The 21614-nt window shown below is 41.9% G+C and overlaps 1 protein-coding gene across 4 annotated transcripts in view; it reads left to right on the top strand.

The window, feature by feature from the left end:
- Positions 1-20832, top strand: part of LOC149457451 (glycine N-acyltransferase-like) — a 36013-nt gene extending 15181 nt beyond the window's left edge. For all 4 annotated transcript variants that reach the window (XM_089683666.1, XM_089683663.1, XM_089683665.1 and 1 more), the window contains 5 exons: positions 14000-14078; positions 14162-14269; positions 15769-15895; positions 18252-18387; positions 20325-20832. In XM_089683666.1, the coding sequence (XP_089539792.1) occupies positions 14001-14078; positions 14162-14269; positions 15769-15895; positions 18252-18387; positions 20325-20751 (876 nt within the window). In that variant the 5' untranslated portion in view covers position 14000 and the 3' untranslated portion in view covers positions 20752-20832. The remainder of the gene's footprint in view (positions 1-13999; positions 14079-14161; positions 14270-15768; positions 15896-18251; positions 18388-20324) is intronic.
- Positions 20833-21614: the final 782 nt, after the last annotated feature.

Raw genomic sequence — 21614 nt, 5'->3', positions numbered from 1 at the left:
GAATCTGGTGTACCCGTGCATGGTAGCCAATCAGCTTCTAACTTTACCAAATTAAAAAATAAAAAAGCGCCATTTACAAAAAACACCAAAGTGTAAGCAGCATATCCCACCCAAAATAAATTTTGGCAACAATAATCCTAATTAAAAGGTATGCGCTAATAACAAACTTATACAAAGGTGGATCTCATCATCCAAAAAAAACATTTAGTGTTTTAAATAAATAATTATAGTGTCCAAACATAAATTAGTGTCCAAAAAAAAAAATATATATTAGTGTCCAAAAAAATATATATAGATCTTCAGTGACTTGAACCAATTGTGAAAAATCCACCACCAAAAGGAGATTAAATGAACTCACCAGAGCTAATGGCTGGTCAAATTATAAACCAGCAACAGCACTTGTGCTCTGGGAGCAATGAACCCGATGTCCAAATAGATATGGTGATGTTTCAGACACTTCCAGATAATATTAATCACAAACAACTTTGCAGCCCAAGCTCTGATGATGAACTTCTCCACTCTCTCATATCTCCATGAGAGCATGCAGTACACTCAGGGACAAAAAAGAGAACATAATGGTGCAATACGTTTTTTTCATTTATCTCTTTAATAAAAAAGGTATAAGGAAACTCACAAACAAGGTGTCCAACAGACACCAGCTTCAATCGCAAAAAAGGGTTGAGATACAATTACCGCTCACCGCGGATCTCTCCCATACAGCACAGAACAGCAAGGCTCTCTAACGTCCACATCAAGTAGGCCACGCCCAGCCGGTTTCGTCACACCGACGTCATCAAGGGGCGGTACAAATGGGAACGTCAGACAGCTCTCATAAATACCACCCTTCATCTACATAATTTTAACACCCAACCAATCACTGCGTTCCTAGTCCTTTTTTTGGACACTAATTTATGTTTGGACACTATAATTATTTATTTAAAACACTAAATGTTTTTTTTGGATGATGATATACACCTTTGTATAAGTTTGTTATTAGCTTCTAACTTTAACTTGTTCAATTAAGCTTTAGAAATAAAACCTGGAAGCTGGTTGGTTTCTATGCAGAAGTGCATGAGATTCTGAGTGAAGCAGCTTTAGTAAATAAACCCCTATATGTATCTAAACCAATATATTGCACAAGTATTTTTGCAGGGCTCACCCCTGTTGGGGCCACTGGAAATAATCCTGGTCTCCCTTACCTGTCCAGAGGTTGCCAGGCACAGGTTCCAGAGCATACCAACAAAAACAGGCTAAATCTAGGGGATGTCTTTTTGAAGTTTTATTGCAGTCTTGGAACAGGAGAGAGGGATGAGGGTGCAGGATAGTCCAAAATCACAGACAGGTATAGGAGGACAGATTTTCATGCAAAGTCCTTCAGTAGCAGCCTCAAGTATTGCTGGAGGTAAAAGGGACAGCCTAATCTGAGACTCTGTAAGAGCAGTCACAATCCTTGTAGCAACGTCTGGTGTCTATCCTTCCAAGCACAAGAACCCCTGGAGCCAGGGCCACTGATAAGGGGGTACCCCCAGGCCTCCTGTAGGGTGCCTGGGCCCCATCACTTAACAGGGGGCACAGTCATCCAGCAGCTGTTTAACACGTTTATACATATTGTGAATTTGTTCCCCATGTCTCCCGGGTGGTAATCATATTTCCTGGGCTGGGCGGGCATCAGTTCATCCAGAGGCCCTGGAAGATTGTAGATCGAGGAACCTTTTTTTCTTTTTCGGCTACATGAGGACTTACACACCCACCCGTGCCCCAGCTCTCTCTGTCCCTGTGCTGCTGGCGGAGTGTTTGCCTTGCACACTGACCGACTCCTTTGGCAAGTAAGTGCAGAGGGAATCAGTGGCAGAAGAATGATGGTGGCAGACTGGCAGGCTCGGGGCAGGCTGGCTGAGGTAGCAGATAGTCCATGTCCATACATCATTCCTTAACACACATATTTAGCAGCCAGCCCAGCAGTGCACACAGAGGGAAAGGTACAGTACATGATACACACACACCTTTCCCCATGTCCTGACCGCTGCCTATGTTGAATTATACAGCAGAGAGGAGCCAACTGTAATCATCATCATGATGATAGTCACACAGTACAGGTACTTTGAGCCGCAGCACTTGTACTGTGTAATTGTCAAAATACTGTATATGATAATCAGATCATTGAAGGAAGGACAAAGAAATGCATCCTTAGGTCCCTATCACACAGGGCAAACTCTGCTTTGCTCAGCAAGTGCCACATTTCAGCACTGGACCAGAGGCTTGACAGCAGATTCCTTCGAATTCCTGGGGAATCTCATAGTCCAAGCTCAGCGCCTACATCTCTGTCCTGTAGACATCAGACAGTTTGTGTTGGAGAGGGGACCAGTATCAGCCAAAACAGCAGCAGAACTGGCAGATACTGTACCTATATCAACACTGAGGTATCTAACCATCACAATGCTCCGACATGTGGCTGAAAAGGAGAGAAATCCCACATGGAAACACAGTCTACACCTGAGTCAACTGGTTTCCGTGACACAGTAGCTGAAATCCAATTGGTCAGACTAGAGTTGGTACAAAGAAAATACATCATCCCAGGAAAGTTTCTAACCATCACCGGAGTTGGGGGGACCCGTTCATGAGCACTCCATGCCTAGGATTTCATTGATTGGGGAGCAGGAAATGGGATGAGGGAGGTGGGAGTCTCACTTGAGATCTCCATGGCCATTCTTTTGGGTACCTATTTAGGTACTCTGTTTTTTACTATTGTAACACCCTGCTATTATTCAGACTGTAGGATGTTAAAAGACACACCAGGTGGCAGTGTCCTGCAACTCAGTGACACACATCCTGGTGAAAAGCTTTATGGATTTTGTAGGCTGAACTGCAGCACTTTGTTAGAAGGCTGCTAATTGAGGGACTACATTTCCCAGAAGAGCTGGAGTGTGGGTGTCTTACTAGCAAACACATTTCCAGCATAATCCAGTCACAGACTCATACTGGATTATGCTGGAAATGTGTTTGCTAGTAAGACACCCACACTCCAGCTCTTCTGGGAAATGTAGTCCCTCAATTAGCAGCCTTCTAACAAAGTGCTGCAGTTCAGCCTACAAAATCCATAAAGCTTTTCACCAGGATGTGTGTCTGGATTATGGGCAGATCCCACTGCAGTGTCTGCCCTCTGTGGGCCATGCCACACCACTTTTTCCTCTGCAGTTGGCTTACTTACATCAAGGGACACTTGTCATTGTTGCCGTTTTCTACTGCAGCCTAGCAAGGAATTAATCCATGGTAAACAATTGCCTCTGCCCACCCCTTAAACCTCTTGCTTAAAACCTGTATTTCATCTTGTGCCTTAAAAGGGGCTACTTTATTATTGAGAGAGTTTACTTTGGCCAGCAGTGTATGGTGGAGTCATCAGGGGTTGGGCTTTCAGAGTGGGGTCAAGCATGACAGGGAGCCCGAAAATAACTCAGTGATCCTTAAGGCGTAGTTCTACACTATGCACCTGCTAAGAACACCCTGGATGCCCCCATGGAACTTTCTGGACCTACCAAGGTATTGTGTGCAGATGTTGGGTTAATATCTGGGCAACCTGCAGATGAATAGAAGGAGGGGGAGGGTGTAGTGGAAGTACAGGGTTCTCCTCAGGAAGAAGAGACCCCTTTGCATGTGCAGGTATCAAACACATGTATTTGATGTTAATGATGTCATTGCTGAGTGTAATGATGATGTTTTGTCCTTATTAAAGGTCACTCCCAGCGATGAGAGGGCAGAGGAGATGCAGTCTCTGGCTGCAGAGCATAGGGACAGTCTGAATAGGCCCTTTCCTTGCTCTAGGCCAGAGGATTCTGCCTCGATAGCCCCCCAGCAGTTGTCTTTGTGTGTCACAGGACAGCCGACTGGTACTTGTGGTCCCACTGCTCAGCCAGCACTGAAAAAGGCTCAAAGCTTTGCAGCATTCAGCAGGTCAGCTGTTAGTTCCCCTGCTGAGAAAAGTAAACAAAAGCATCACGGAAAACTAGGCTTGAGAGGTCTACAGGCAAGAGGCCTGGAGACTGAAAGGGTTACCACGCTGCTCACTGTGTTCAGCCAACCTAGGGGCCATGTATTGAAGGTGTCCCCTGATAATCTTCCTGTAGATTCATGTGAAATCACTAGAGCCATAGTGACACACCATAATTCGTGGCCTAGCTCAAATTACACATAACAGCCCAGCACAGCACGTCATGGCCAGGGGCAGTACAACTGAATTGGGAGATCTAGGTTCTCTGTTAGATTGGGTAGCTGAGCTGCTGGCAATGCTTGTGGTATATGGTGTCTGGGTTTAGGGAAACCCTGGGAGGTCACACCATACTGCCCATGAGGTGGGCAGCAGGGTGTATCCTTTCCTTATGCCTTTGGCCTACCTTGTCTTGCTGAAGGCACAGACAGACCGAGCCAAAGAGGTAGAGGGATTGCTGCAGTTAGGCACCTTTAAGAGGTTCCACCGGGTCTGGGCATCACCAGTAGTCTCCAAAAGGGATCAGATGACCAGGCTTTGTGGGGACCTTGAAAAACTGACCGCCAGTCCTGCCGTTGTACCCCGTGCCCAGGAACCATAAGGTGTTGGAGCAGCTGGCAGGGGGTCACTGTTTAACCATCATGTACCCAAGCAGGGGGTATTGGCCAACCCCTCCAACATGGGAGGCGCAGGACAAGCTAGCCTTCCCCTCCCCATGTGACTTTACTGAATTTGGTAATGCTAGTTGGGGTCAAGAACACACCCGTCACCCCTCTGGGGGACATGAATGACCTAAAGGGAGGGATGGAACCTTAAGCAGTTGCCAACTTTAGGGGCCTCACAGTGTTCGGCCCTGCCTGGGGAGAACAACCTGGGCTCCTGTCACCAGTCCCGAAACAACTGCCAGTGCCTAGTTGGACACTGTCAGAGGGGCATGTCAGAGGTTCAGTACTGAGAACAGTAAGTAGGAGGAGACACCCAGAGATATGGAACTAGGGAGGCTGAAGCAATCATGACCTGGCCTACTCCTCCAGCCAAATGACAGGTTATGTCATTCCTGGGTACAGCTGGTTACAGTAGGATGCTGGTGTGCAACTATAGTGGCTCAGCTGAACCTTTGACTGACCGACCAAATGGGAAAAATATGAAAATGGTGTCCTTGACACCAACCTTGACGGAAGTACTGCTCCTTGCACCTGGGGCATGGGCCACAGAATTCACCTGTCCAGTTGCAGCGCACACTGATGCCACTACCTTCAGGTCATGTGCAGTCCTGGGCCAGAGGAATAAGTCAAGAGAGCGATATATCATCCTCTACCTATGCAGGAAATAAATCCAAGTAACTTAGCATATGCCACTCCTGAACAGAGGTGTCTTGTGATCAGGTGGGCACCACGGAAGCTGCTACAATATCTGGGTGATTACAGCCAACTGTCACTTACCCATCACAACCCACTTTGTTGGCCTAACAGTGTTGCTAGGGTGCACAGCACACTCCTCAGAGGAAACCTGGTTTACCAGCAATGCAGCTGGACCAGATAACACAAAGGTCAACACCTTGGCAAGGTGGTCCTGTGTCCCAACAGTGGGTTGCATCAGGGAGGAAACTGCAGTTCCCTTCTATGTAACTACCTGAAGGGGGAAGTGTGATGGTCATGCATACTGGGCACGCAGCAGGTGTGTGCGGCAACCATGTTATTCAAAATTCATCTATTACATTTTACTTGTCACTATCTTCTCCCTCCCTTCTCCTTCAGTTCATGGAATACACAACTATTAACTGATGCCAGGACCTTCTTGTCAGTCCACTGAACTGATACACACACAGATCCTTTCTATTAACCAATCCACATTTCAGTCTGGAAACCCTAACAAAACTGTCACTCTTGCAAGCTTAAGCAATCCAGAGAACTAATACTAACACATACTGTACCTTGTCATAAATACAGTTAGGTCCATATATATATATATATATATTTATATTTTTATATATAGTCCCTCCATTTTCAGGGGTTCAAAGGTAATTGCACAAATGAATATAATCATAAATAAAATGTTCATTTTTAATATTTTGTTGAGAATCCTTTACTGGCAATGACTGCCTGAAGTCTGGAACCCATGGACATTACCAAAGACTGGGTTTCCTTCTTTTTGTTGTTTTGCCAGGCTCTAACTGCAGCTGTCTTCAGTTGGTCTTTGTTTGTGGGACTTTCTGCCTTTAGTTTTGCCTTCAGCAAGTGAAAAGCACGCTCAATTGGGTTGAGATCAGGTGATTGATTCAGCCATTGCAGAATATTCCAGATTCATCAATATCCACAAGAAGAAATTGCAAGGAAGTTGACTGAAGTTGATAATATGGATAGAGGTTTACTCTTGGAAGATAAGATTAAGGACAATTTGTTTGATAACCAAGCGGCTATTATTTTGGATTTTAACACACAGTACAAAAAAGTTGAGAATATTTTTAGGAAACACTGGCCAATTTTAAAATCAGACCCTTTTTTAAATAAATTATTAGGAGAACATCCCAAATTCATTTATAGAAAAGCACCATCATGAAGGACAAAAATAGTTAAAAATGTCCTGAATCCACCCATAAAAAAGTAATTAGTAACATATTTAGATCAAAAGGGATTTTTCCCTTGCAAAACATGTTATGCCTGTAAAGAGATGAAGGGAAGGAATCAAAAAAAGAAGTCTTTTATGGCTAACTATGGAAAGGAATATAAGATCAAAGACTACATCTCATGTAGGACCCAAGGGGTGGTCTATTGTTTAGAATGCGAGTGTGGTCTACAGTATGTAGGCAGAACAAAAAGGCCACTGTGGAAACGATTACGCGAACATGTGCAAAATATTAAAAAAGGGTTTCCGAAACACAGTGTATCAAAGCATTTTGCCTTATGTCATAATAAAGACCCCTCGTCTTTGAAGTTCTGGGGAATTGAAAAATATAAAAGTCACTGGAGAGGGAGTAACAAAATACGTTCTTTGAGTAAAACAGAATCAAAGTGGATATATGAGATGGGTACACAGGCACCTAGGGGCCTGAACACTGAGTTTGATCTAAACTGTTTCATAAGTGATTTCTGATATGGATTTGGTATTTATTGGTAGTTCCCATGGTTTTTTATGTGTTTATTTTATATTTTATATTTATTCATAATTATGTTTAAGAAATTTAAGATAATTGGATATTGTGCATCCTGTAAACTCAATGCATAGGGGTGGCTGCATGGTTTTTTTTTATATATTTTTACATTTTTATATATTTATAATTTTTATTAAAATTGGAGTATATTGTATATACAGTCAGGTCCATAAATATTGGGACATCGACACAATTCTAACATTTTTGGCTCTATACACCACCACAATGGATTTGAAATGAAACAAACAAGACGTGCTTTAACTGCAGACTGTCAGCTTTAATTTGAGGGTATTTACATCCAAATAAGGTGAACGGTGTAGGAATTACAACATTTTGCATATGTGCCTCCCACTTGTTAATATATTAATAAAGTAGATTCGTAATTAATATGGTTTTAGTTTAGATTTAGCGTCCAAGATTTGATAGTCTTTAGCCCACTGGTCTTAATAAATTTATCCTCATAGGGGGTTTATTAAAGGTTTTATGTTTTTGGGGAGGATTGTAATTTAATAATAAAGATAATAATATTTTTTTGGTCATTTTATATATAGAATAAGTGGGCTTCAATAAAATGGCCGCTGTAATTAGGCACTAGTATATTTATATTTTAACTCATTCAGTAGTAAATTTACATGATGTGAATTTTAGCCCAATTAGTTGTAAGTAATTAATCCTTTTATTTGGAATAATAAAGTTTGATGTTTTAGTGAGGATTACATTCTATATAACTTTTTTGTCATCCTTCAATAATGATTAGGATTGAGTAAATAGGCTTCGAGAAAATGGCCGTTATCATTGGGCATTATCATATGTATTATTTATATACTTGATGTACGAAGTAAGCCAGTAAAATACTCCCCAGGTGCAGCATTAATAGCGGTAATACGGATTAAAAATGAATTGAGGGAATATATATTATTTATTTTCCTCATTTATGGGCTTCCCAGTATAGTGGCACATGTAGGAGTGGACTCCGGTGAAATGGCCGTCGGAGATCCGCCCCCTGTAGTGTAGTGATTTCTGGTCTCCTATAAATGAGCTGCTCGTCACTAGGGTCGTATACCCTGATGAAGTCACGTGAGAACGTGACGCAATGCGTTGGTACGTAACTTCCGATGATGCAGTGACGCACTTCTGGGCGTGGTGGCCATCTTGGTACACCTTACAAACCCATGCAGTGCACCTGTGTATTGGAGATTACATGTGAGTGTAAATTCTGCTTCTTAATTCTTTATGGATTAAAAAGGTTACTGCACCATGGAGGAATCTTTTTTTGTTTCACTATTATGATCCTGAGTGGTGATGAGCCATATTGCGGTACCTGTGCCAGGAGGGAGCTGAGCGGTGGTACTTAAAGGAGCATGTGTGGCGTTCATGTCCTGGGACCAGTTTACATCTAGTAGGATTGGGAGGTGATCCTTAAAAGCGTGCTGGCCCTTAGTGGTCACGTTTTGGAGGTGAGGGGTCATCTTGGCCATTCCTGAGGCGTTTATACACCAGAGTGAAGATCACGTTTTTTTCACGGCATCACTTGCATGAATTTTATGAAGATCACAATTATATTTATATGTTGTTTGGACATTATACAAAAAAATTTTTTTGCTCATGTTGATGAGGATTTATACACGTTTAAGGGGGTTTATTTGTGTCACTTAACACTTTATTATTTGTCCCTAAAAAGGGATTCACTTGATACACTATTTATATAGTCCCATGATTGGGACAAGAGGGGGATTTTTTAATAGTTTACATTTGTTTAGAAGTCACATGTTACTTTGTATAACAGGACCTCCTGTTTTTCACTATTGTTCATGGTTGGTCACGATTGGATACAGATTGTATCTGAGCACTGTGTGTGGATCATATTTATTATTTTTGTGTGTGTTATGTAGTTTATTTTAGAGCGCTTCACCATTTTATATATATTTTTTTATGTTTTCATACCTATTGGGTCAGGTTGGGTGAAAGCAGCTTTATTTAGGGCTTCCATATAAGTGCAAAAGGTATTCATATATTGTTACTCTTAAGAACTGTAATTCCTAAACCCTTCCTATAATTTGGATGTACATATCCTCAAATTAAACCTGAGAGTGTGCATTTTCAGCCCATATCCATTATAAAAACTATAGCTTGAATATGTTTTGGTAAATACCTGAAAAAAACAAATTGTGCCTGTGTCCCAATATATATGGACCTAACTGTATCTCAGCTGATGGGAATAGCCAATATACATTCCTGAATGACTGGTGTGGCAGTGCGGTGTCCTGCCACGGCCAAAATAAAGCTGGAAACCCTGGATTCTCAACCAGGCAGGTTGAGGGACTCCAGAGAGTTGATGGATTGCAGAGGAAACTGGCTTTTCAGTTTCCTCATTTACTCATTAAGTCTGTTTTGGGATCTGGAGCCTGGAGATTTCAAAGAGATCTGGGAGGGATGAAATCTCCAATCCGGGGTCCGTGTTTTGAGAACCCCCAGCACACTGATTGCACAGGTGTGTGCAGGCCTTTTTATAGAGGACTAACCATAGTTCTGGTCTCCACCCCGGCAGACGGGAGGTCTCTGCCTTGGAGTCAGGTGGAAGTCAGACTAGCTGTGTGCTGGTGCCATATTTTGGGAAGAGTCTGCAGGAGGCAGACTTAAAACTGCGTGCAAGCCAGGAGGCTGAATACTATTAATTTGCTTGATGATGGATACCCCTGCGTGGGAAGCATTCTTGTTTATTTGAACTTTCTTGTAAATAAAAGTGGGCAAAAAGGCCCTTAAACAGATGCGAGTTGCTGTGTGTTTTGAAGAAGAGCTCTACCACTTGAAGCGAGTTCCCACACTGGTTATCAGTCAACACTCTAAAACTTCAGTATATTTCATAACTCATGAAATAATACCAGCAGCACAGCCAGAATATAGACATATTTACTTTCCACAGTTAATTTGTAACGTTTCAAGTCCAATCATCTTGGAACCCCTTAACCTCCTTGATAAAGTAGACATCTGAAACCTGTCATATTTCTATTCATTCCAAAGCTAATTTCACAGTGGACAACAGCAAAGAAATGCAAGGCCTGGTGGCCCGAATGAAACAGCATCATGAGCAGGGGCGGACTGACCATTTGGAAACTCGGACACTGCCCGAGGGCCTGGGGTCAGTAGGGGGCCCCATGAGATGCCCCCGGTACCTTTTTCATAGACTTTTTCGAGTTTGGGCAAGGACACAGGGGCCGCATGATCCCCTTTTGCCCGGGGGCCCCATGAGTTGTCAGTCCACCACTGATCATGAGTGCTGTGATGAAAGGACCATGTTTGAAGAGGCAGGACCTTCAAGTTGGTAAACTGTTTTTATTTCATCATATTTTTTTAAACTGCCATGAGGTATTGTTATGCTAAAGCAAGAATATATATACCTGCTATTGTTACTGCATGGCACTGCATTTTTATACCAAAAAAAAGAAATAATCAGTTTGAAATATGCAAATATTCCCTTTTAGGGTGTACTGTGTGTGAATACAATGAGAATTCACAATAAGCATACATGGTTTAAATAATAAAATAACATAGTTGACTTTTTTGTTTAGGTGAAACCACTATCAACATTAAAGATTCTGGAAACTATCCACTTTTTAAATCACCATGCTCTTGTTCTACAGATTCAGAGTTATCTCTCCAGAATAGTGAATCCATCACATCATTTACACATATCCACAATATATCACCTAAAAGATAGAAACCATCTAGAACCACCATGGATATGTTTGTGATAAAAAGCAGCATATTAGAAAAAGTTAATTGATGAAAAAATGTCTAGGTTTGCTTAGGCAACAAACTCTTCTTTCTGTCTGCTTGAAACCCTACACTTTGTTAATATGATTCAGTCAATGAGACCAGGATACAGTCTACCAAGTAGATTAGATGTTGCAGGGAAACTGTTGGATAAAGTATATGATGAAGAAATTATACAATGTGCAACATGTCTAAAAGGTAAAATTGTTAACCAAAGTCTTGATGGTTGGAGTAATGTCCACAATTATCCTATTGTATGCACTTGTATAACAACAGAAGAAAGAATGTATTCCTTGCAGCAGCATACTTAGAAGTATCATGACATTCGAAAAAAAAATTCAAATGTCATGTACACAGTTTGGTCACAGACAATGCTGCAAATGTGTCCAAAATAAAAGATATTTAGAACAACATGAAGCAACAACCAAGCTAATAGGAGATAGTTGTAGCACTCATTTGAAGCATGTCCTAGCCATAGATTTCTGTGTCCCAGAAATAAGGAGTAATGTTGTTGAAATTGCTAAATACTTTCGTAACAATCATTTTTCAGCATCAACTTTGAAAATAATGGGTGGAACCAAGCTAACGCTTCCAAAAGATGTTAGATGGAACTCTGTAGTGGACTGTTTTGAACAGTATATAAAAAACTGGCCTATTCTGATGATCGTTTGTGAGCAAAATCGAGAACAAATAGATGGAACTATCACAGCCCAAATCCTCAACATTGGGCTTAAGAGAAATGGTGAACATATACTGAGCATCTTGAAACCAGTTTCTGAAGCTTTAAACAAAATGCAGAAAAAATGTTGTGTTATTGCTGATGCTGTTGAAATTTGGAAGGAACTGAGTGAGCACTTAAAAACAGAACTGCGCACTGACAAATGGAAATTACAAGATTTAAAGAAACGATTGGGACAAGCACTGTCTCTAGCTCATTTGCTCTCAAACATTGTCAATATCCAGTACCAGGGACAAGCCTTAAGTGCTGTAAGTGCTGAAGAAGAGGAGTTAGCCATGACATGGTTATCCAGCAATCATCCATCTCTACTGCCAACTATAATGAACTTCAGAGCTAAGGGGGAACCATTCAAGGAACATATGTTTGCTGATGAGGTTTTAAAGAAAGTTTCACCAGTGAACTGGTGGAAGTCACTTAAGCACTTGACTTTTAACCACAGTGGCCTCTTCTGCTGGCATTGAAAGAATATTCTCTTCCTGTGGACTTGTTCACTCTAAATTGAGAAATTGTCTGGGGCCTGATAAAGCAGGAAAGCTTGTTTTTCTTTTCCAGATCATCAACAAACAAAAGAACGAAGATGAAAATGAGTTTTAAGGTTTTTTTTTTAATGTGGACACAGCCAATATATTCAGTTTAAGTTCTTTTTTGTTAGTTTTTTCAAAGATATTTTGTTTATGCACTTCAGTTACTAAACATTGATGTTTAAGCAAATACAAAAATATGTAATATAATGTTATTGTTTTAATTAAATAAAAGAATTTGAGTAGTTCTCCAGCTATGTGTTATTAACCGAAAATCAGTTCTGATAGCGCTGTTTTACTAACCTGACAGCCTATTATTCTAAAAAGGGAACCTTCATTTGGTTTGCAAATATTAACCACTTGCCTACCGGTCACTTATACCCCCTTCCAGCCCAAGCCAATTTTCAGCTTTCAGCGCTGTCGCACTTTGAATGAAAATTGCGCGGTCATGCAACACTGTACCCATATTGAATATTTATAATTTTTTTCACACAAATAGAGCTTTCTTTTGGTGGTATTTAATCGCCACTGGGTGTTTTATTTTTTGTGCTATAAACAAAAAAAGACCAAAAAATTTGAAATAAAAAGTTTTTCTTTGTTTCTATTATAAAATTTAGCAAACAGGTAATTTTCCTCCTTCACTGACGTGGGTTGATGAGGCTGCACTGATAGGCAGCACTGATGGGCGGCACTGATGATGCTGCACTGATGGGTGGCACTGACTGACAGCATTGCTGGGCAGAACTGATGGGTGACACTGACTGACGGCACTGCTGGGCAGCACTGATAGGTGGCACTGCTGGGCACGGGTGGGTGGCAAAATGGGCACAGGTGGGTGGCACTGCTGGGCACAGGTGGGTGGGAATGATGGGCACAGGTGGGTGGTACTGATGGGCACAGATGGGCAGCACTGCTAGGCACTTACCGTCAGGGCACTGATCATCAGTGCCGATCACTTCTCTGACAATTGCCGGGTATTGGCAGTACTTTCCTCACGCTGTGACAGTGCTTTCACTAGTTATTTAACCTAAATCCACCCTGCTGTGTAATATTTTTTTTTGTAAATGTATAATTTGCACCATTCTTACCTTTTCATTATTAAACTATATTTTGAAAAGTGTTAAAACTGTCTCTAAATGCGCTAACGCAAACTCAAATAATCCCGGTTTCTTGAAGAGCTGTACTGTAGTATAACCCTCTGAATATACCTGTCTGCGGTAACAGTGTGTGTACAGACATTTTATTTTTATTAATTGTTTTTGCTAGCCTTGTGAAAGTTTCAGTAAAAATTGAGGGTGGCAGTTTAATGTTAATTGCTTAGTTAACAAAACCCTGTATCAATCACTCTCAGTCGGTTGGCATCAAGATTGTGGTCCTGCAAGCTGGAAAATCTTTGTGCAGCGTGGGGCTGAGAGTGGCATTTTTGTGTACCAGTGACAGCGCAGTGTGAGTTTGACAAATCTTTGTTACAGGTTGGTGAAGAGGGCGGTGGTCGGGCACCGCGTTTGTCACAGTTAAAAATTCAGGTGATGTTTTATTGCGTGTGCCTTCCTTTCCCAGTGACAACCACGCCCCTGTTTCTTATACAGGTGTCACAGGGCAGAAAGTGAGGGAAAATCTCTTCAGTGGGGTCTCAGGTAGAAACTGAAATGTGATCCGGAGTTAGGCTATAGTTATGAACAAACAGTAAAATAATTGACAGCACTGGGAGAGGCCCTGATACCTCTCAGTACTGATTCTCAAAAAATCAGAACCCTGGATGGGGGTAACTTACGCCCTTAGTCTCTATACCAGCCTTCCTTTGCTATTAAATGTACCTTTTCTTTCCACAGAATGCACATCCTGACTTCCTTCTCAAAACTCGTTCTTCTGAAGAAACTATTAACTTGCAGCTTTCCAAAATCGGTGAAGGTGGGTCAGTGGTGCCCTCTTGAAGTGTAACTCTGCCTTAGCATTCCAGATGTGTGACTTACGTCATTGTGTCTATCATATAGGTATATGGGGCTCTGCATCATGTAATCACTAACAACCAAATTAACCTAGAAGTCCTGGTTGACCAGTGGCCAGACTTCTCCACCGTCATATGTCGTCCCCCGTTGAAGGTAGGTCAAAATTACATCACAGATATGTTAGATGGAAAAGGAAATTTCTGTCTGTTTAAGACCTGCTGGAACAGATGCAATGAGATGCGTGCTATTACCTTAATTAGCCAAAAAGTTTCTTCTGTAAAAGTTACTTTGTAAATGGTGTCTGGCACTCTGACTTCATGACTAAGCTCTACCAAGTGCCATTCCTCTGTCCAATTAGGTTGCCTTTATTGGCCACTAAGGCAGTCTCATTGGACAGTATATTGACAGCTGAAAAGTCTTAGCCATTATACAAGGAACAGTCAGAGACCAGTGACAAAGTGCAACCAAAGAGATTTTTTTTTCTACGTAGTAAAGGAACACCAAGAACCTTTAGTCTAGGTTCATACTTGTGCGTGTGCACCTTCATTTCAATAGGCTGTTGTACCTGCAAGAACTACGGCACCATGTGATTTTGCATGCAAAAATGCAATTGTTTTGCCAATGCATGAGGGTGCCATTAGGAAGGCCACCCCAGTGCATCTGCTAAAGAGTAGTGCATTTTCCCTGTGGATTGGGACTGTGAGCAATTAAATATGTACACAGCCCTCCTAATACTGATTTGAGCCCGATCTTGATCCAGCAATGTGCACGGGAGCCTTGGCTGTCCTGGGTCTCTCTCTCCCTTCATTGGCTGAGACACAGCAGTGGAAGACATTAGCTCCCACTGCTGTCAATCACAGCCAATGAGCCAATGAAGAGAGAGCAGAGAGAGGGGCCGAGTTGTGGCTCTATGTGTCTTATGGATGCATGGAGCAGGGCTTGGGAGCAAGCACACACCAGGACCCTCATACCAAGCAGCTTGCTATTGGGGGCACTAGTCAAGGGGGAGGAGTTAGAAGCGACGACAGGGGACCCGAGAGGAGGATCAGGGCTGCTCTGTGCAAAACTAATGCATAGAGCAGGCAAGTATGACATGCTTGTTATTTACAAAAAACAAACCTTTAATATCATTTAATTTTTTTTTAGTCAAACCAATGGGTTGAACAACATCAACAACAAAAAATTAACCGATTCCACACGTTCACTGTGAATAGGGGAATCATTCTGTTTTTGGATTTGTTTTTTTTTTTCTGACATTTTGGTGTTAGATCTTAGACTTGGATGTTATAAGTTGCACTGAGTAAATACAACTGGATAAAACAAAAACTGTGTCTGTCTTCATTTCAGGCTGCAATGCAACAAAATGTGATTATTTTAAAAAGGGGGATTATTTTTTATACCAACTGTATATTCTTCAGCCAGTCTTATTATCCAGACACCTCTGCCAGACTGCACAGCCAAGTCCTCAACCTCCAGCACAGAAACAGAACAGTTTGGTCAAGTGTCTGTAAAGGATTATATAATTTTTCTCAACTAAAATTATCTGTGTGGATCAGTGGGTAATTGTTTTTGGAGAAACAGGAAACAAAACTTGTTAGTATTTTCCTTTTCTGATCATACTTGCGCTGGATTTTCTGTTCTTCCCTGTGTAGGACATGAAGGACCCCTCAGATCATTATATGAATGCATACACTCTGTTCAGTAAAGACCCTCAAAAACTGCACCAAATGCTGGAGGATCCCCAAGCTGTCAACTGGAATCAGGATTTAGAAATACATGGTAAGAGATGAGGTCTAAATGAGTTCATCCAATAAAATATATCTTAAAGAGCTTGAAAAGGTACAATTTTTTTTTTTAATAACAAACATGCCATACTTACTTGCTCTGTGCAGTAGTTTTTCACAGAGCAACCTGAACCCTCCTCTTCTCAGGTCCCCCATTGGCACTCCTGCCTCATCCCCCCTGCTGAGTGCCCCATAGAAAGCTGCTTGCTCTGAGGGCACTTGTGTGTGCTTGTCTATAAGACACACAGAGCGTGGCTCGGCCCAACATCCACTCCCTCCTCACTGGCTGTGATTGACAGCTATGAGAGCCATTAGCTTCCACTGTTGTGTATGACCCAATGAGGAGAGAGATCCAGGATTGCCACTGCTCTCATGCACATCACTGGATCAGGCTCAGGTGAGTATTAGGGGTGGCTGGGGGGAGCTGCACACTGAATGTATTTTTACCTTCATGTATAGAATGCATGAAGGTAAAAAAAACTTCAACCTTTAGAACCACTTTAGTTATAGTCAGAAGATGGTGAGCTGATTAAGCTCCTGGCTTCTTAAACACCGGTCAGCCATAACTTTATGACTACCCACCTGCTATTGAGTAGGTCTCTTTTGCCGTCAAAACAGCCCTGGCCCATCGAGACATGGACTCCCCTGGACCTCTGAAGGTATGGCACTAAGAGTAGCAGATCCTTTAAGTCCTGTAAGTTGTGAGGTGGGGCCTCCATGGATCAGACTTCCCATAGTGCATCCTCATGACATCAATTCCCCCAGTAAAAGACACACACGCACCCGGCCATCCACAAGATGTAAAAGAATGTGATTAATTAGAGCAGGCCACCTTCTTCGATTGCTATGTGGTTCAGTTCTGATGCTCTGGTATCTATTGTAGATGCTTTTGGCTGTGGACATGGGTCAGCATGGGCACCCTGACCAACCTGTGGTTACGCACCCCAATAAGCAACAAACTGTGATACATTGTGTGTTCTGACAACTTTCTAACAGTACTAACAAAGAGAAATTTGAGCTACAGTAGCTCTTCTATTAGATCGGACTACGAAGGCCAGCCTTCACTCCCCATGTGCATCAATGGGCCTTGACCACCCATAACCCTGTCACCGGTTCACCAACTTTCCTTCCTTAGACCATTTTTGGTCGGTCCTGGCAACTGCAGACCGGGAACATCCCACAAGAGCTGCAGTTTTGGAGTTGCTCTGACCCAGTCATCTAGCCATTATGCTTTGGCCCTTGTCAAAGTCACTCAGATCATTACACTTACAAATTTTTTATGCTTTCAGCACATTGATTTCAGGGACATGTTCACTTGCTGTCCAATATATCCCACCCACTTTCAGATGTCTTTGTCATGAGACAATCAATGTTATTCACTTTGCCTGTTGGTAGTCATAATGTTATTGCTGATCGGTGTATGTCTGACTGTGTTTCTGTCCACCTGGGAATTTGGAATGTTCACACCCAACTTTGTGAACTCCTGATCCTCCCTTTACCGTCTTATTAAAATAAATAAAAGAAGCTAGCAGGGATTGTGGAAGCCCTTCATAATGGCTTATATCAGACACTTAAATAGAGTATCGGTTCGAGGTGGACAATACTTTGATGAAGGCATTTGTAAGAGGAAAGATGAGATCTGAAGTTGCGCTTTTTAGGTGTGTTGGGGTTGCTCCAGATCCTCCCTTTACCGTCTTATTAAAATAAATAAAAGAAGCTAGCAGGGATTGTGGAAGCCCTTCATAATGGCTTGTATCAGACACTTAAATAGAGTATCGGTTCGAGGTGGACAATACTTTGATGAAGGCATTTGTAAGAGGAAAGATGAGATCTGAAGTTGCGCTTTTTAGGTGTGTTGGGGTTGCTTCACTTAAGCCAGCCATACATGGATCGACATTCCGCTGGTTCAGCAGGGACCATTGGAATTTTGATCCATGTATGGGCAGGGTGACTGTGTAGAAGTTGATCTACCGATCGACTTCTGTACAACCGCTCTGTCAGATTTTTACCACAATCAACGCTGTCGGCTATAGCAGACAGTGCTGATCAATGTATTCCAATGGCAGGGAAGTCACCCCGTTGTCAGAATACAATAGCATAGTGGGGAGGATTCCCCCTTCCACCTCAAGTGTGCGGAAGAGGAAATCGAGTAATTTGTTTTCATTCAACCTATTGGTTGAACGAAAAAAAAATGCTTATCTATGGCCAGTCTAACTCATTAACATTATACCCAGTTCCTCTAAACTTTCTTCCCCACCTACTTCCAGCCAGTCCCAATCATGTGTTCCTCAGCTCTGGACAATCTATATAGCTTGTGAACTAATATTACTATATTATTGATACATACACAGGTTGTCAGCCAGAACTGAATGGTGTAATACAAGAGGTCAGTTCCAGACATGGGGGGCAGATGCAGACATCCGATGCTTTTCTATACACAAAGGACAGGATATCAGATGAAGAGATGGAGAGGATCAACATTATAAGGTACCGTGATGTACAGTGCGTCTCACTCAGTCACTCATGAGACACATGACACCTGAGACACATACATATATACACAATCAAAGTGAACACAAACACACACATTCAGGACAGACATTTACACACTCACATGTACCTCTACCCCTGCAGGGGCCGCGTGATAAGGCTTGTCCCCAGTGGATGTCCTGACCTTCCAAGCCTCCCGACACCTCTGACACTCTGGGTTCAGACATATTTCAACCGTATGAAATAATAAAGCAAGAGACACGATTCTATAGTAACTCCTCTATATTAGGCTTATTCAAAGGAGTAGACCACAGAATGAAGGTTTAGCAGCAGCGGGGGGTTGGAAGAAAAGGCTTGTTGGCTTATCAGATCCCTTTGGGTCTTCGCTGTCACAATAGGGAGTGCATATATATATATATATATATATACATACATACATACATACATACACATACATACACACACTTTAGTAGGTACACTTTGCTAGTACTGGGTTGGACACCTTTTTGCCTTCAGAACTGTCTTAATTCTTTATGGCATAGATTCTACAAGGTGTTGGAAACATTCCTCAGAGATTTTGTTTCATATTAACATGATAGCATCACGCTGTGGTGCAGATTTGTTGGCTGCACATCCATGATGCGAATCTCCCATTCCACCACATCTCAAAGGAGCTCTAACTGGAGTGGGATTTGGTGACTGTGGAGGCCACTGGAGTACAGTGAACGCATTGTCATGTTTAAGAAACCAGTTTGGGATGATTTCAGTTTTGTGCCGTGGTGCATTATCCTGCCGGAAGTAGCCATCAGAAGATGGGTACACTGTAGTCATAAAGGTATGGGACATGGTCAGCAATATTACTCAAGACAGGCCCAAAGTATGCCAAGAAAATATCCCCGACAACATTACACCGCCACTACCAGCCTGAACTGATACAAGGCAGATGGTAGGGTCAGAATTTGGTGTAAACAACATCCATGCTTTCATGTTGTTTAGGCCAAATTCTGACCCTACCATCTAAATGTTGCAGCTGAATTAGAGACTCATCAGACCAGGCAACATTTTTCCAATCTTCTATTGTCACATTTTGGTGAGCCTGTGCAAATTGTAGGCTCCGTTTCTTTTTGTTAGCTGACAGGAGTGGCACCTGGTGTGGTCTTCTGCTGCTGTAGCAAGGTTCAATATGTTGTGCGTTCAGAGGTGGTATTCTGCATACCTTAGTTGTAACGAGTGTTGCCTTTCTATCATCTCGAACCAGTCTGCCCATTCAGAGGTCCTCTGACATCAACATGGCATTTTCGTCCACATGTAGCAGTCCCAGCACTGGGCACTTGGGGGGAAAAGGATTAATTATAGTCTCATCTGTGAATGTCCCCGAATGGCATAATGATATAGCCAGCACCTGGCTACTACACATACAATCAGGGTAGTGACATATACATAAACATATCCAGACAAAGGCTGGCCATACATTTCCTTTAGCTTTACCTTCAACTATGTAGTGCAAGGGCCTGCCTGATTGAAAGTGTTTAGGTTTGATGTTATATTAATATGGTTTTGGTAAATCTAAAGGAAAATTGTATAATTAATGGCCAGCCTTCATGGAAGATACACACATATGCAGTCAGGACAAATACATACACAAACTCACACAGTTAAGGCAGAAATATACACAATTACACCTACAAACATGGCTGACAAACTTATACATATAGTCAGGGCAGACATATACACAAACATATACAAAGTCAGGGAAGATAAGCACAGAGAGGACAGAAACACACACTTTTATGGCAGACACACACACAGTCAGGGCAGATGCACACACATACAGTAGGGAGACAGAGAAACACACACTATTGTGGCACACTCTTACACACAGATAGGGCAGACACACAGGCATGTTTACTGTTTCCCTCTCTCTCCTCCCACAGTTCAAATGACTTGCGCTACACTCCACTCTTGGTCCATGAAGCTCCACTTGTTAACAATCAATGGGCATTTGGGAAGAACCAGCAAAGTCTTCATTTTATAGAACAATGCATTCAGAACCTTCCTACTATCTGTGTTCGGAAAAAAGGGCTGAATCAACCCATTGCCTGGTTGTTGAATGACTTCTACATGGGATTACGAATGGGCTATACCACACCTGAATACAGGAGATGTGGCCTAGCACATACCTTATTGCTCAAGCTTTCAGCAACCAATTATGACAGAGGGGCTCCGATTTATGTAGGTACAGACTATGACAATATACCAAGCCAAGCCATGATACTAAAGGCAGGATTCCAGCTCACTGGCATATGGAATGAATGTTACTTCAAGCAAGGAGCATCCACGTTGGTGCACACTGAAATGTGATTTATAAGAAGAGGATCCGAACACAATTTAAACACAATTTACTGAAAATAAAACAGCTAGTAATAGCAATTTACCACAGAATACTCTGTTGTGCTTAATTATAAGATTTAGGGTTTATTTAAAAAGCAGTAGGTAAATTAGCTCAGTACTTTACAAATTTACAGTGGTGTTTGGCCAGCGGCCTCTCACCAGGTCCTGGGGTAATGGCTGGTCTCCTGTTCTTCTGAGGTGGCTCAACGATGTCAAGAGCAACAGCATTCTCCCCAACAATCAGTCAACAGCACCAGTCAGCATCAGTGGTGATCTCACCAGCAATTATTCAGCAGCACCAGTCAGCATCAGTGGCGTTCTCAATAACAATCAGTCAGCAGCACCAGTCAGCGTCAGTGGGGACATACTAAAAAGAATGACATCATGGAATGCCCATAGACTTTAACAGGGCAGTGGAATTCCCATAGAGAATAACAGAAAACAAAATATAAACTCTTTTGCAGGCTAATATGAGAAACATAGCAATTTACCATTTACCATTTACCACAAGAGTTCCCAAAGTAGTGTAGCAGATTGTAAAATTGAAATTATTTGAGATTATAGCTGTTTTGTATGAAATGACAAATGTGAATGGCAAAATGGAATGCCCAAAGAATATAATGGGAACCAAGATGTCATTTGACATCAGAACCATTCAAAATACCAAATAAATCCTTAGCAGACATACGCTCCAAATTCAGTGGTGATGTTTAAAATTGAGATTAAGAAGGATTATCATTGCTTCCTATGGAATGAGAAAGGTGGATGACAGAACGGAACATCCATCGAATATAATGTAAAGCAAAATATGAATTTTATTTCAGTAAAATCTC

This window comes from Staurois parvus, unplaced genomic scaffold (genome assembly GCF_062004578.1).
Source record: "Staurois parvus isolate SC_StPar_1 unplaced genomic scaffold, SC_StPar_1.0 ptg000320l, whole genome shotgun sequence".
NCBI lineage: Eukaryota > Metazoa > Chordata > Amphibia > Anura > Ranidae > Staurois > Staurois parvus.
This window is presented reverse-complemented; position numbering and strand designations above follow the sequence as displayed.